This window comes from Agelaius phoeniceus, chromosome 32 (genome assembly GCF_051311805.1).
Source record: "Agelaius phoeniceus isolate bAgePho1 chromosome 32, bAgePho1.hap1, whole genome shotgun sequence".
Classification (NCBI taxonomy): domain Eukaryota; kingdom Metazoa; phylum Chordata; class Aves; order Passeriformes; family Icteridae; genus Agelaius; species Agelaius phoeniceus.
The window spans coordinates 1,028,929-1,042,614 of record NC_135296.1 but is presented as its reverse complement, the minus strand read 5'-3'; the positions used below and the strand labels follow the sequence as shown (position 1 = coordinate 1,042,614).

The window sequence follows — 13,686 nt, the reverse complement described above, 5'->3', positions numbered from 1 at the left end:
CAGCCCCAAACTGGGACGGGAAAACCCCAAACTGGGACGGGAACAGCCCCAAACTGGGACGGGAACAGCCCCAAACTGGGATGGGAACAGCCCCAAACTGGGACGGGAACAGCCCCAAACTGGGACGGGAACAGCCCCAAACTGGGATGGGAACAGCCCCAAACTGGGATGGGAACGGCCCCAAACTGGGACCGGAACAACCCCAAACTGGGACGGGAACAGCCCCAAACTGGGACGGGAACAGCCCCAAACTGGGATGGGAACGGCCCCAAACTGGGACGGGAACGGCCCCAAACTGGGACGGGAACAGCCCCAAACTGGGATGGGAACGGCCCCAAACTGGGACCGGAACAACCCCAAACTGGGACGGGAACAGCCCCAAACTGGGACGGGAACAGCCCCAAACTGGGACGGGAACGGCCCCAAACTGGGACGGGAACGGCCCCAAACTGGGACGGGAACGGCCCCAAACTGGGACGGGAACAGCCCCAAACTGGGATGGGAAAACCCCAAACTGGGATGGGAACAGCTCCAAACTGGGATGGGAAAACCCCAAACTGGGACAGGAACGGCCCCAAACTGGGACGGGAACAGCCCCAAACTGGGATGGGAACAGCCCCAAACTGGGACGGGAACAGCCCCAAACTGGGACGGGAACAGCCCCAAACTGGGATGGGAACAGCTCCAAACTGGGACGGGAACAGCCCCAAACTGGGATGGGAACAGCCCCAAACTGGGATGGGAACAGCCCCAAACTGGGACGGGAACAGCCCCAAACTGGGATGGGAACAGCCCCAAACTGGGACAGGAACGGCCCCAAACTGGGACAGGAACGGCCCCAAACTGGGACGGGAAAAGCCCCAAACTGGGACGGGAACAACCCCAAACTGGGACGGGAACAGCCCCAAACTGGGACGGGAACAGCCCCAAACTGGGATGGGAACAGCCCCAAACTGGGACGGGAAAACCCCAAACTGGGACGGGAACAGCCCCAAACTGGGACGGGAACAGCCCCAAACTGGGATGGGAACAGCCCCAAACTGGGACGGGAACAGCCCCAAACTGGGACGGGAACAGCCCCAAACTGGGATGGGAACAGCCCCAAACTGGGATGGGAACGGCCCCAAACTGGGACCGGAACAACCCCAAACTGGGACGGGAACAGCCCCAAACTGGGACGGGAACAGCCCCAAACTGGGATGGGAACGGCCCCAAACTGGGACGGGAACGGCCCCAAACTGGGACGGGAACAGCCCCAAACTGGGATGGGAACGGCCCCAAACTGGGACCGGAACAACCCCAAACTGGGACGGGAACAGCCCCAAACTGGGACGGGAACAGCCCCAAACTGGGACGGGAACGGCCCCAAACTGGGACGGGAACGGCCCCAAACTGGGACGGGAACGGCCCCAAACTGGGACGGGAACAGCCCCAAACTGGGATGGGAAAACCCCAAACTGGGATGGGAACAGCTCCAAACTGGGATGGGAAAACCCCAAACTGGGACAGGAACGGCCCCAAACTGGGACGGGAACGGCCCCAAACTGGGATGGGAACAGCCCCAAACTGGGACGGGAACAGCCCCAAACTGGGACGGGAACAGCCCCAAACTGGGATGGGAACAGCTCCAAACTGGGACGGGAACAGCCCCAAACTGGGATGGGAACAGCCCCAAACTGGGATGGGAACAGCCCCAAACTGGGACGGGAACAGCCCCAAACTGGGATGGGAACAGCCCCAAACTGGGACAGGAACGGCCCCAAACTGGGACAGGAACGGCCCCAAACTGGGACGGGAAAAGCCCCAAACTGGGACGGGAACAACCCCAAACTGGGACGGGAACAGCCCCAAACTGGGACCGGAACAGCCCCAAACTGGGATGGGAACAGCCCCAAACTGGGACGGGAACAGCCCCAAACTGGGACCGGAACAGCCCCAAACTGGGACCGGAACAGCCCCAAACTGGGATGGGAAAACCCCAAACTGGGATGGGAAATTCCCGATGTGCCCTCGCTCCTGCCAAGATTTTTGGGGTCGGTTGCTCTTCCTAAAGTTTTTTGGGATCAGGAGCTCTTCCCAAATCTTTTTGGGGTCAGGAGCTCTTCCCAAATCTATTTGGGGCCAGGAGCTCTTCCCGAAGATTTTTGGGGTCTGGAGCTCTTCCCAAAATTTTTTGGGATTGGGAACTCTTCTCAAATCTATTTGGGGCCAGGAGCTCTTCCCAAAGATTTTTGGGGTCGGGCGTTTTTCCCAGAGACTTTTGGGATCCACAGCTCTTCCCAAATGTTTTTAGGGTCGGGAACTCTTCCCAAATCTTTTTGGGGTCAGGAACTTTTCCCAAATCTATTTGGGGTCAGGAGCTCTTCCCTAAGACTTTTGGGGTTGGGAGCTCTTCCCAAAGTTTTTTGTGGTCAGGAACTCTTCCCAAATCTATTTGGGGTGGAGAGCTCTTCCCAAAGTTTTTTGGGGTCAGGAACTCTTCTCAAATCTCTTTGGGGTTGGGAACTCTTCCTGAATCTATTTGGGGTCAGGAACTCTTCCCAAATCTTTTTGGGGTGGGGAACTTTCCCCAAAGACTTTTGGGGTCAGGAACTCTTCCCAAAGACTTTTAGTGTTGGGGGCTTTTCCCAAAGACTTTTGGGGTCGGGATCTCTTCCCAAAGTGTTTTAGGATTGGGAACTCTTCCCAAAGACTTTTGGGGCCGCGGGGACCCCCAGAATCCACCAAGGAGTGCCCTGACCCCATAACCACCGCCCCGCTCCAAAGGCGCCCCCACGCTTTGGGGTCAGTGGCGCCCGGAGCCGTTTTTGGCTCCTTTATCCCAAAATTCGGGAGCCGCTGCCGTGGCCTCCTGTGGGGCTATAAATAACATCCCAAATCCCAAATCCCAAATCCCAAATCCCAAATCCCCCATCCCAAATCGGGGCCACGGTTTAAAAATAAACCCGGGAGGGAAACGCCAGCGGAGCTTTGGGATTTCCCAAAGTAGGACAAGGAATGGGTTTAGCTCCCACCGGGCCCTAAAATCCCCAATTTTGGGCCCTAAAATCCCCAGTTTTGGGCCATAAAATTCCAGTTTTTGGGCCATAAAATCCTGGGTTTTGGGCCATAAAATCCTGAATTTTGGGCCCTAAAATTCCAGTTTTTGGGGTGTAAAGTCCTGGGTTTTGGCCATAAAATCCTGATTTTTGGGCCCTAAAATTCCAGTTTTTGGGCCCTAAAATTCCGGGTTTTGGGGTGTAAAATCCTGGGTTTTGGGCCATAAAATCCTGAATTTTGGGCCCTAAAATCCCTGGGTTTTGGGCCCTAAAATTCCAGTTTTTGGGCCATAAAATCCTGAATTTTGGGCCCTAAAATTCCAGCTTTTGGGGTGTAAAATCCTGGGTTTTGGACTGTAAAATCCTGGGTTTTGGGCCATAAAATCCTGATTTTTGGGCCCTAAAATCCTGGGGTTTGGGCCCTAAAATCCCCATTTTTGGGCCATAAAATCGTGAATTTTGGGCCATAAATTCCTGGGTTTTGGGCTGTAAAATCCCAGGTTTTGGGTGAGTTTGGGATCGTGTGCTGGAGTTCGGGATCACGTCCTGGGGTTTGGGATCGTGTCCTGGGGTTTGGGATCATGTCCTGGGGTTTGGGATCGTGTGCTGGATCCCAGAATCTCCTCCTGGAGCTTGGGATTGTGTCCTGGAGTTTCCTGGATCCCAGAATCACCTCCTGCAGTTTGGGATTGTGTCCTGGAATTTGGGATCCTGTCCTGGAATTTGGGATTGTGTCCCAGAGTGTCCCGGAGTTTCCTGGATCCCGGGATCCCATCCTGGAGTTTGGGATCGCGTCCTGGAGCTCGGGATCGCCGCCTGGAATTTGGGATCCCATCCTGGAGCCTGGGGTCCCATCCTGGGGTTTGGGATCACGTCCTGGGGTTTGGGATCCCATCCTGGGGTTTGGGATCATGTCCTGGGGTTTGGGATTGTGTCCCAGAGTGTCCTGGAGTTTCCTGGATCCCAGGATCCCATCCTGGAATTTGGGATCCCATCCTGGATCCCGGGATCCCATCCTGGGATTTGGGATCCCATCTTGGGGTTTGGGATCCCATCCTGGACCCCGGGATCCCCCCTCATCCCTGATCCCGGCTCTCACCCCCCGATCTCCCCCTTTTCCCTGGGAAAAGCTTCCCTGGAGCTGCCCCGTCCCTGCAGAGCTCGGGTGGCTCCGGCTGCTGCTGCCAAGGCAAACAAAATTCCCTGGGAATCCTCCCCCGCATTTCTTGGGGCCAAACTCCTCATTTCTGGGGCTTTCCCGCCTCCTTGGCACTGCTGGAATTTTTCCAGGAATTTTTCCAGGAGCTTTTCCAGCTCTTCCGTCCCCGGGAGCTGCAGGTGCCAAACCACGGCCGGGTTTGATTTTATTTTTTCCCCTTCTGATTTTTCAGCTTTCCAGGGATTTTTTCGGACGTTTGTTTTTCCCCTTCGCTGTCGCTGCCCTCACGGCTGCCACGTGACCCCTCCCGAGCTGATGAGATTCCCAAATCTCCCAATTCCCAAATCTCCCGATTCCCAAACCTCCCGATTCCCAAATCTCCCAATTCCCAAATCTCCCAATTCCCAAATCTCCCAATTCCCAAATCTCCCAATTCCCAGGATTCCCCTGGAATTTCCAGGCTCCCCCCTCCTCTCCTCTCCCCTCCCCTCCATCCAAAACTTCTCCAAACTTTTCCCCCAGAACTTTTCTGGGATCTGGAACAGCGTTGGGACATTGTCCCCCCCCTCCCTGGAATTCCCCAAATCCACGGATCTCCCTCCTCCCTGCGCATTTCTCCCTCCTGAGATCTTCCTCCTCCTCCTCCTCCTCCTCCTCGCTCCCGAGGCGCCTCCAAAGCCCCTTTTGGGGGACATCCCAAATTTCCCTGGAACGTTCTCCAGCCCCGCTGGGCGCGGCCGCTCCTCCTGGAGCCGGCCCCAGCCTGGGCCTCTTTTCTTGGAAAAGCAGCGGAGCAGCTGCTCCCGGGAAGAGGAGCCCGGGGAACGTCGGGAGGGACGAGTCCATCCCGGAGCTTTTGGGGTCGTTTTTTGGGGGAATTTGTGGCACCTGGAAAGTCCTGGAAGGGCCGGGAACGTCGGAGGGAGCTGCGGCCTGGATCCCGTCGGGGTTGGATTCGGTCCCAGAGGGATTTTTCCAGCCCCTGGTGAGCGGTGGGAGGAGGAACCTCCTCCTTTTTTCCATGGATTTCCTCCAAAACCGGAGCTCAGGAGGCGTTGGAGGGCAGGGATCGTCCCAGGAACATTCCAGAGCTCGTTTGGGATCGGTTCCATGGTGTAACCACCAGATCTTCTGTGGATCTGCTCCAAATGGGGACATTTGGGATCAATCCATGATGTCACCACCAGATCTTCTGTGGATCTGCTCCGATGGGGACATTTGGGATCAATTCCATGATGTCACCACCGGATCTTCTGTGGATCCTCTCCAATGGGGACATTTTGGGGTTTGTTTGGGATCAATTCCATGATGTCACCACCAGATCTCCCATGGATCTGCTCTGATGGGGACATTTGGGGACATTTGGGATCAATTCCATGATGTCACCACCAGGTCTCCCATGGATCCTCTCCAATGGGGACATTTGGGATCAATTCCATGATGTCACCACCGGATCTTCTGTGGATCTTCCCCGATGGGGACATTTGGGATCAATTCCATGATGTCACCACCGGATCTTCTGTGGATCTGCTCCAATGGGGACATTTGGGGTTTGTTTGGGATCAATTCCATGATGTAACCACCAGATCTCCCATGGATCCTCTCCAATGGGGACATTTGGGATCAATCCATGATTTGCACCAGATCTTCTGTGGATCTTCCCCAATGGGGACATTTGGGATCAGTTCCATGATGTCACCACCAGGTCTCCCATGGATCCTCTCCAATGGGGACATTTGGGATCAATTCCATGATGTCACCACCAGATCTTCTGTGGATCTGCTCCGATGGGGACATTTGGGGTTTGTTTGGGATCAATTCCATGATGTCACCACCGGGTCTCCCATGGATCCTCCCCAATGGGGACATTTTGGGGTTTATTTGTGATCTATTCCGTGATGTCACTGGATCTCCCATGGATCCTCCCCAATGGGGACATTTGGGATCAATTCCATGATGTCACCACCGGATCTCCCATGGATCTTCTCCAATGGGGACATTTTGGGGTTTATTTGGGATCCATTCCATGACGTCACCACGTCTCCCATGGATCTGCTTCGAGGGGAACATTCCAGAGCTTGTTTGGGATCTATTCCGTGATGCCACCAGGTCTCCCATGGATCCTCTCCAATGGCGACATTTGGGATCAATCCATGATTTGCACCAGATCTTCTGTGGATCTTCTCCAATGGGGACATTTTGGGGTTCGTTTGGGATCAGTTCCATGATGTCGCCACCAGATCTCCCGTGGATCCTCTCCAATGGGGACATTTGGGATCAATTCCATGATGTCACCACCGGATCTCCCATGGATCCTCTCCAATGGGGACATTTTGGGGTTTATTTGGGATCCATTCCATGACGTCACCACGTCTCCCGTGGATCTGCTTCGAGGGGAACATTCCAGAGCTCGTTTGGGATCAATTCCGTGATGCCACCACCAGATCTCCCGTGGATCTGCTCAAATGAGGACATTCCAAAGCTCATTTGGGATCATTCCATGATGTCACCAGATCTTCCATGGATCCTCTCCAATGGGGACATTTTGGGGTTCATTTGGGATCAATTCCGTGATGTCACCACCAGATCTCCCGTGGATCCTCTCCAATGGGGACATTCCAGGACGATCCCGTGGATCTGGGTCAACCCCAGCTTTCCGTGGGAATTAATTTCGGGTGGATTGGAGAGGGAGGAGCTTCCATTTGCCCCCATTTTTGGTGGAACTTCCGTGTTTTTCTCCTTCCATCGCGCTTGGATTGGGTTTGGTTGGGTTGAGTTGCGTTGATTTGAGTTGGGTTTGATTTGAGTTTGGTTTGGTGGGGATTGATTTTGTTGAGCTGGATTTGGTTTGGTTGGGTTTGGATGGATTGAGTTGGGTTTGGGTTCATTTTCGTTGAGTTGGGTTCAGTTGAGTTTTGTTGGGTTGGGTTTGGTTTGGATGGATTGAGTGGGGTTTGGTTGAGTTTGGTTTGCTTGGGATGAATTTGGTTGAGTTGGTTTGGGTTCCTTTTCATTGAGTTGGGTTGAGTTTTGTTGGGCTTGGTTTGGTTTGGTTTGGATGGATTGAGTTGGGTTTGGTTGAGTTGGTTTGGGTTCGTTTTCATTGGGTTGAGTTGGATTTGGTTGAGTTTGGTTTAGTTGGGATGAATTTGGTTGAGTTGGATTTGGTTTGGTTGAGTTGGTTTGAGTTTTGTTGTGTTGGGTTTCGATTGATTGAGTTGGGTTTGGTTGAGTTGGTTTGGGTTTGTTTTCACTGAGTTGGGTTGAGTTTGGTTGGGTTTGTTTGGTTTTGATTTGCTTGGGTTTCGTTGAGTTGGGTTTGCTTGGATTTGGTTTGCTTGGGTTTGGTTGAGTTGATTTGGGTTCGTTTTCGTTGAGTTGGGTTTGGTTGAGTTGGTTTGGGTTTGTTTTTGTTGAGTTTTGTTGGGTTTGCTTGGATTTGATTTGCTTGGGTTTGGTTGAGTTGGTTTGGGTTCATTTTCACTGAGTTCGGTTGAGTTGGGTTGGGTTTGGCTGAGTTGGCTTTGGATGGATTGAGTTGGGTTTTGTTGGGTTGAGTTGGGTTTGGTTGGGTTTTGTTGGGTTTGGTTTGGTTGGGTTGGGTTGGGTTTTGTTGAGTTGGGTTTGGTTGGGTTGAGCTGGGTTGGGTTTTATTGGGTTGGGTTGGGTTCATTTTTGTTGAGTTGGGTTGGGTTTGGTTGGGTTTGGTTGGGTTGGGTTGGGTTGGGCTCAGTTGGGTTCATTTTTGTTGAGTTGGGTTGGGTTCAGTTGGGTTTGGTTGGGTTGGGTTGGGTTGGGTTTGGTTGGGTTGGGTTTGGTTGGGTTGGGTTTGGTTGGGTTGGGTTTGGTTGGGTTTGGTTGGGTTTGGTTGGGTTCGTTTTTGTTGGGTTGGGTTGGGTTGGGTTGAGTTGGGTTTGGTTGGGTTGGGTTGGGTTGGAGGCCAAGTCACCGGTGACCACCCAACCACCGTCCCGGCCACCGGGTGGGAATTTTGGGGGCCATTGTTGGGTTTGAGATTAAACTCTGGGATTTTGGGAATCCTGGGGTTAAACTCTGGGATTTTGGGAATGTTGGGGTTAAAATCTGGGATTTTTGGGAATCTTGGGGTTGTTCCCCATTTTTTGTGGCTCCATCTTGGCCACCTCTCCCTGGAGCTGGGATAACGGGATCACGGAACAGGGATTTTGGGAATGTGGAATGGGAATTTCTGGGAATGTGGAACGGGAATTTTGGGAATATGGAGCAGGGATTTTGGGAATGTGGAGCAGGGATTCTTGGGAATGTGGAATGGGATTTTTGGGAATGTGGAATGGGAATTTTGCGAATGTGGAACAGGGATTTTGGGAATGTGGAGCAGGGATTTTTAGGAATGTGAAACAGGGATTTTGGGAATGTGTAGCAGGGATTTTGGGAATGTGGAGCGGGAATTTTTGGGAATGTGGAACAAGGATTTGTGGGAATGTGTAGCAGGGATTTTTGGGAATGTGAAACAGGGATTTTGGGAATGTGGAGCAAGGATTTTTGGGAATGTGAAACAGGGATTTTTGGGAATGTGGAGCAGGGATTTTGGGAATGTGTAGCAGGGATTTCAGGAATGTGGAGCAGGGATTTTTTGGGAATGTGGAGCAGGGATTTTTGGGAATGTGGAGCAGGGATTTTTGGGAATGTGGAATGGGATTTTTGGGAATATATAGCAGGGATTTTTGGGGCTGTGGCTCCGTGCTGAAGCTCCCCCCGGAGCAGGGATTTTGGGAATGTGAAACAGGGATTTTGGGAATGTGGAGCAGGGATTTTTGGGAATGTGGAGCAGGGATTTCGGGAATGTGTAGCAGGGATTTTTGGGGCTGTGGCTCCGTGCTGAAGCTCTCCCCGGAGCAGGGATTTTTGGGAATATGAAACAGGGATTTTTGGGAATGTGGAGCAGGGATTTTTGGGGCTGTGGCTCCGTGCTGAAGCTCTCCCCAGAGCAGGGATTTTGGGAATGTGTACCAGGGATTTTTGGGAATATGCAGCAGGGATTTTTGGGGCTGTGGCTCCGTGCTGAAGCTCTCCCTGGAGCAGGGATTTTGGGATCTCCCGCAGCTTTCCCGTTAAACCCCTTAGCAGCGATTATCCCCCGGACGCTGCCCCGGCCCTGAGCCCTCCCTGGGCCAGGCTGGCAAATCCGGCTCTAATCCGGGCTCAGGCTGTGCCAGGCCAAGCTCTGGGAGCGTTCCCAGCCTTCCCAGGGCCAAGGTTTTCCTGGGAATTCCCTCCTGGCTCTGCTGACCCCCGCTCTCCTCCGTGTTTTCCAGATGAGCCCGACCCCGCCCTCTCCGGAGCCGTCCCGGCCGCCGCTCACCGGACACAGCTCGGGTGAGTTCTGAGGGACGGAGCAGCCTGGGCCCGCCAGGCCCTCCCAGGCCACCCTGGAGCCAGCCCAGGCCATCCCAGGCCACCCTGGAGCCAGCCCAGGCCATCCCAGTTCACCCTGGAGCCAGCCCAGGCCATCCCAGTTCATCCTAGAGTGAGCCCAGGTCACCCTGGAGCCAGCCCAGGCCCTCCCAGGCCATCCCAGGCCACCCTGGAGCCAGCCCAGGCCATCCCAGGCCACTCTGGAGCCAGCCCAGGCCATCCCAGTTCATCCTAGAGTGATCCCAGTTCACCCTGGAGCCAGCCCAGGCCATCCCAGGCCACCCTGGAGCCAGCCCAGGCCTTCCCAGGCCACCCTGGAGCCATCCCAGTCCCTCCCAGGCCTTCCCAGGTCACCCTGGAGCCATCCCAGGCCCTCCCAGTTCACCCTGGATCCATCCCAGTTCATCCTAGAGTGATCCCAGTTCACCCTGGAGCCATCCCAGTCCCTCCCAGGCCATCCCAGTTCCCGCTGGATCCATCCCAGTTCATCCTAGAGTGATCCCAGTTCACCCTGGAGCCAGCCCAGGCCCTCCCAGGCCATCCCAGGTCCCCCTGGATCCATCCCAGTTCATCCTAGAGTGATCCCAGTTCACCCTGGAGCCAGCCCAGGCCCTCCCAGGCCTTCCCAGGTCACCCTGGAGCCATCCCAGTCCTCACTGGAACCATTCCAGTCCCACCCAGGCCATCCCAGTTCCCCTGGATCCATCCCAGTTTCCTTTGTAGCCATCTCAGGTCACCCTGGAGTGATCCCAGTTCACACTGGTGTCACCCCAGTTGCCTCTGGAGCCATCCCAGTTCACCTTGGAGTGATCCCAGTTCCCCCCAGGTCATCCCAGGTCCCTTTGGAGCCATCCCAGGTCGCCCTGGAGCGATTCCAGTCCCCACCAGGCCACCCTGGAGTGATCCCAGTTCACCCTGGAGTGATTCCAGTTCACCTGGAGCCATCCCAGTTCACCCTGGAGTGATCCCATTTCCCCTCAGGCCATCCCAGTTCCCCCTGGAGCCATCCCAGGTCCCTTTGGAACCATCCCAGGTCACCCTGGAGTGATCCCAGTCCCCACCAGGCCACCCTGGAGTGATCCCAGTTCACCTGGATCCATCCCAGTTCCCCCTGGAGCCATCCCAGGTTACCCCAGGCCATCCCAGTTAACCCTGGAGTGATTCCAGTCCCCACCAGGCCACCCTGGAGTGATCCCAGTCCCCCCTGGAGTGATTCCAGTTCACCTGGATCCATCTCAGTCCCCCTGGATCCATCCCAGTCCCCCCTGGAGTGATTCCAGTTCCCCCTGGATCCATCCCAGTTCCCCCTGGATCCATTCCAGTTCCCCCTGGATCCATCCCAGTCCCCCCTGGACCCATCCCAGCTCCCCCTGGATCCATCCCAGTTCCCTTTGGATCCATCCCAGCTCCCCTGGGGATATCCTGCTTGTCTTTTCCCAAAACCCCCGTTTTTCACCCCGGAATTCCCTTGCAGCCCCGTTCCCGAGGAGCAGCCGGCGTTCCCGCGGGCGCTGTTCCGGCCGCTGCCCGCGGCCGCGTCCTGGGGCGCGCGCCCGGCCCGAGGCACCGACCAAAGCACTTTAGAGCCGCGGCCCGGCCCCGGCCACTCGCCGGGCAGCGCCGGCCACCGGCCCGAGACACCGGACAGCGGCCACTGGGTTGGGCCGCCAGACGGCCACCGACTCGGGCCACCGGACAGCGGCCACTGGGCCGAGCCGCTGGACTGGGCCGAGCCACCGGACGGCCGCCGCGCCGAGCCACCGGACGGCCACCAGGCCGAGCCGCCGGACGGTCACTGGGCCGAGGCAGCGGACGATGGCCACCGGGCCGAGGCGCCAGACGGTCACTGGGCCGAGGCGCCGGACGACGGCCACCGGGCCGAGGCGCCGCCGTCCCCGGAGGAGAAGCACCCGCAGAAGGAACCAAAGCACCCGGAAGGGCTCGGGGGCGTCCAGCGGCTGGAGTGGATCTCCAGGAGCCCCAGCCCGTCCTTCCAGGCGCCGGACGCGCCCGGCTCGGCCTCGGGCCGGGAAGCGGCGCCGGCGTCGCGCAGAGCCAAAGCCAAAACCGCGGAGAGCGGCCGGCGCAAGGCCGAGCCGGCCGCCGCGGCCGAGTGGACGCTGCCCAAGCTGGACGTGGTGGTGGCCAAGCAGTCGTGGACGGTGAACGCCGAGGACTCGGTGGAGCGGCTGCTGCCGGAGGCGGGCGCGGAGGCGCGGCCGTACGTGTGCGGGGTGCTGCTGGAGGAGCCGCCCAAGGACGAGGAGCTGGAGCAGGAGGAGAGCCCGCCGAGCGTCTTCACCTGCATCGAGTGCAGCATCTACTTCCGCCGCAAGGAGCACCTGCTGGAGCACATGCTGCAGCACACCCGCAGCGCCGACGCGCCCGCCTGCCGCTTCTGCTGCGGCGAGTGCGGCTGGGCCTTCGCCGAGCCCGCGGCGCTGGAGCGGCACAGGAGGCTCCACCAGGAGTCCCGCGAGAAGATCATCGAGGAGATCCAGAAGCTGAACGAGTTCCCGGACGAGGGGCGCGAGGCGCGGCTGCAGTGCCCCAAATGCGTTTTCGGCACCAACTCCTCCAAGATCTTCGTGCAGCACGCCAAGATGCACGTCAAGGAGAGGAAGGAGAGCGCCTCGAGGAGCTCCAACCTCTTCGGGGACGGCGCCGGCCACGGCCTCTACAAACCCTTCCAAGCCGAGGAGCTGCCGGCGGCGCCGTCCGGCAAAGCGCCGAGCGCCTGCGTCCTCTGCGGCTTCCCGGCGCCCACCGAGCACATCCTCAAGGAGCACCTGAGATACGCCCACTCCCACTTCCCCTGGCAGCCCGAGGGCTTCGAGGAGGACCCCAACCAGCCCGGCACCTCCCGCGGCTCCTACAGCCCCACCCGGCCCGGCCGCTTCGCCGACGCCGAGGCTTTCGGCAAAACCGAGAGGAGCTTCTCGGAGCGGCTCCTGCCGGGAGCTTCTTCCATCTACGACCCCACCCCGGCCACCTTTGGTCACCCCAGGTTGGACAAGAGCCACCAAGGAGCCGCCAAGAAGGAGCTTCACGGGTTCCAGCACGCCAGGAAGGCGGCGCCGTACTCCCACCAGAGTCTGGCCTCGGCCGGGTTCTCCTCGCCCAAAGGCTTCTCGCACTCGGCGCTGCAGCAGCTGAGGAAGAGAGCGGCCACCCCGCAGCTGGAGGGGGACGGGGACAACCCCCGCGGCCACCACCCGGCGCTGGAGGAGCTGCGGCACCGGTGGGCGGTGGAGGAGGTGGAGCCGGGGGACGCCAGGGCCGCCGGCGGCGCCGTCACCGTGCCCCGGGCCGCGCTGGAGCTCAAGAGGACCTTCAGGGCCGCCCTGAGGGCCACGGACCCGGCGGTGGCCTCGGAGGAGCAGCGGCAGCAGCTGAGGATGACGGTGCCCGTGGTGGTGCTGGAGGAGATGAGCGCCCACCCCAGGGCGGCCAAGAGGCCGCGGGGGAAGCCCCTCAAGAAGAAGCTTCTCCCACCACGGGGCGAGTTCCTGCTGGAGGAGCCTCCCCTCCCCTTGGACGTTCTGCTGCTGGACGCGCCCCTGGAGGGTCCCCTGGAGCTGGAGGAGCTGCTGGACTCGGAGGCCACCATGCTGAAGAACGAGGAGAGGAAATGTCCCTACTGCCCCGACCGCTTCCACAACGGCATCGGCCTGGCCAACCACGTGCGCGGCCACCTCAACCGCGTCGGCGTCAGCTACAACGTGCGGCACTTCATCTCCGCCGAGGAGGTCAAGGCCATCGAGCAGAAGTTCTCCTTCCAGAAGAAGAAGAAAAAAGGTAGTTTGTACCAAATTCCTGGTTCTCGAGAGTCCAACCGGGGGAGGGCTTCTGCTCCCACCTGGCAGGGGGGGATCTGGGGATTCTGGGGGGGCTAAAAGGCCAGAGGACTTGGTGGGCATGGTGGGCACAAACCCTCCTGGACATCTGACCTGAGGTCTTGGTGGCCATGGTGGCTACAAACCCACCTGGATATGAGGTCTTGGTGGCCACGAAACCACCTGGACATCTGACCACAGGTCTTGGTGGCCACAAACCCACCTGGATATGAGGTCTTGGTGGCCACAAACCCACCTG

At 57.7% G+C, this 13,686-nt stretch overlaps 1 protein-coding gene across 7 annotated transcripts in view; it reads left to right on the top strand.

The window, feature by feature from the left end:
- The window catches only part of WIZ (WIZ zinc finger), a 56,919-nt gene that overhangs the window by 15,378 nt on the left and 27,855 nt on the right, over positions 1–13,686 (top strand). For 6 of the 7 annotated variants that reach the window (XM_077192318.1, XM_077192315.1, XM_077192314.1 and 3 more), the window contains exons 3-4: positions 9,492–9,552; positions 11,066–13,392. In XM_077192318.1, coding sequence (XP_077048433.1) covers positions 9,492–9,552; positions 11,066–13,392 — 2,388 coding nt within the window. The remainder of the gene's footprint in view (positions 1–9,491; positions 9,553–11,065; positions 13,393–13,686) is intronic. The other variant, XM_077192313.1, reaches the window with a different exon arrangement.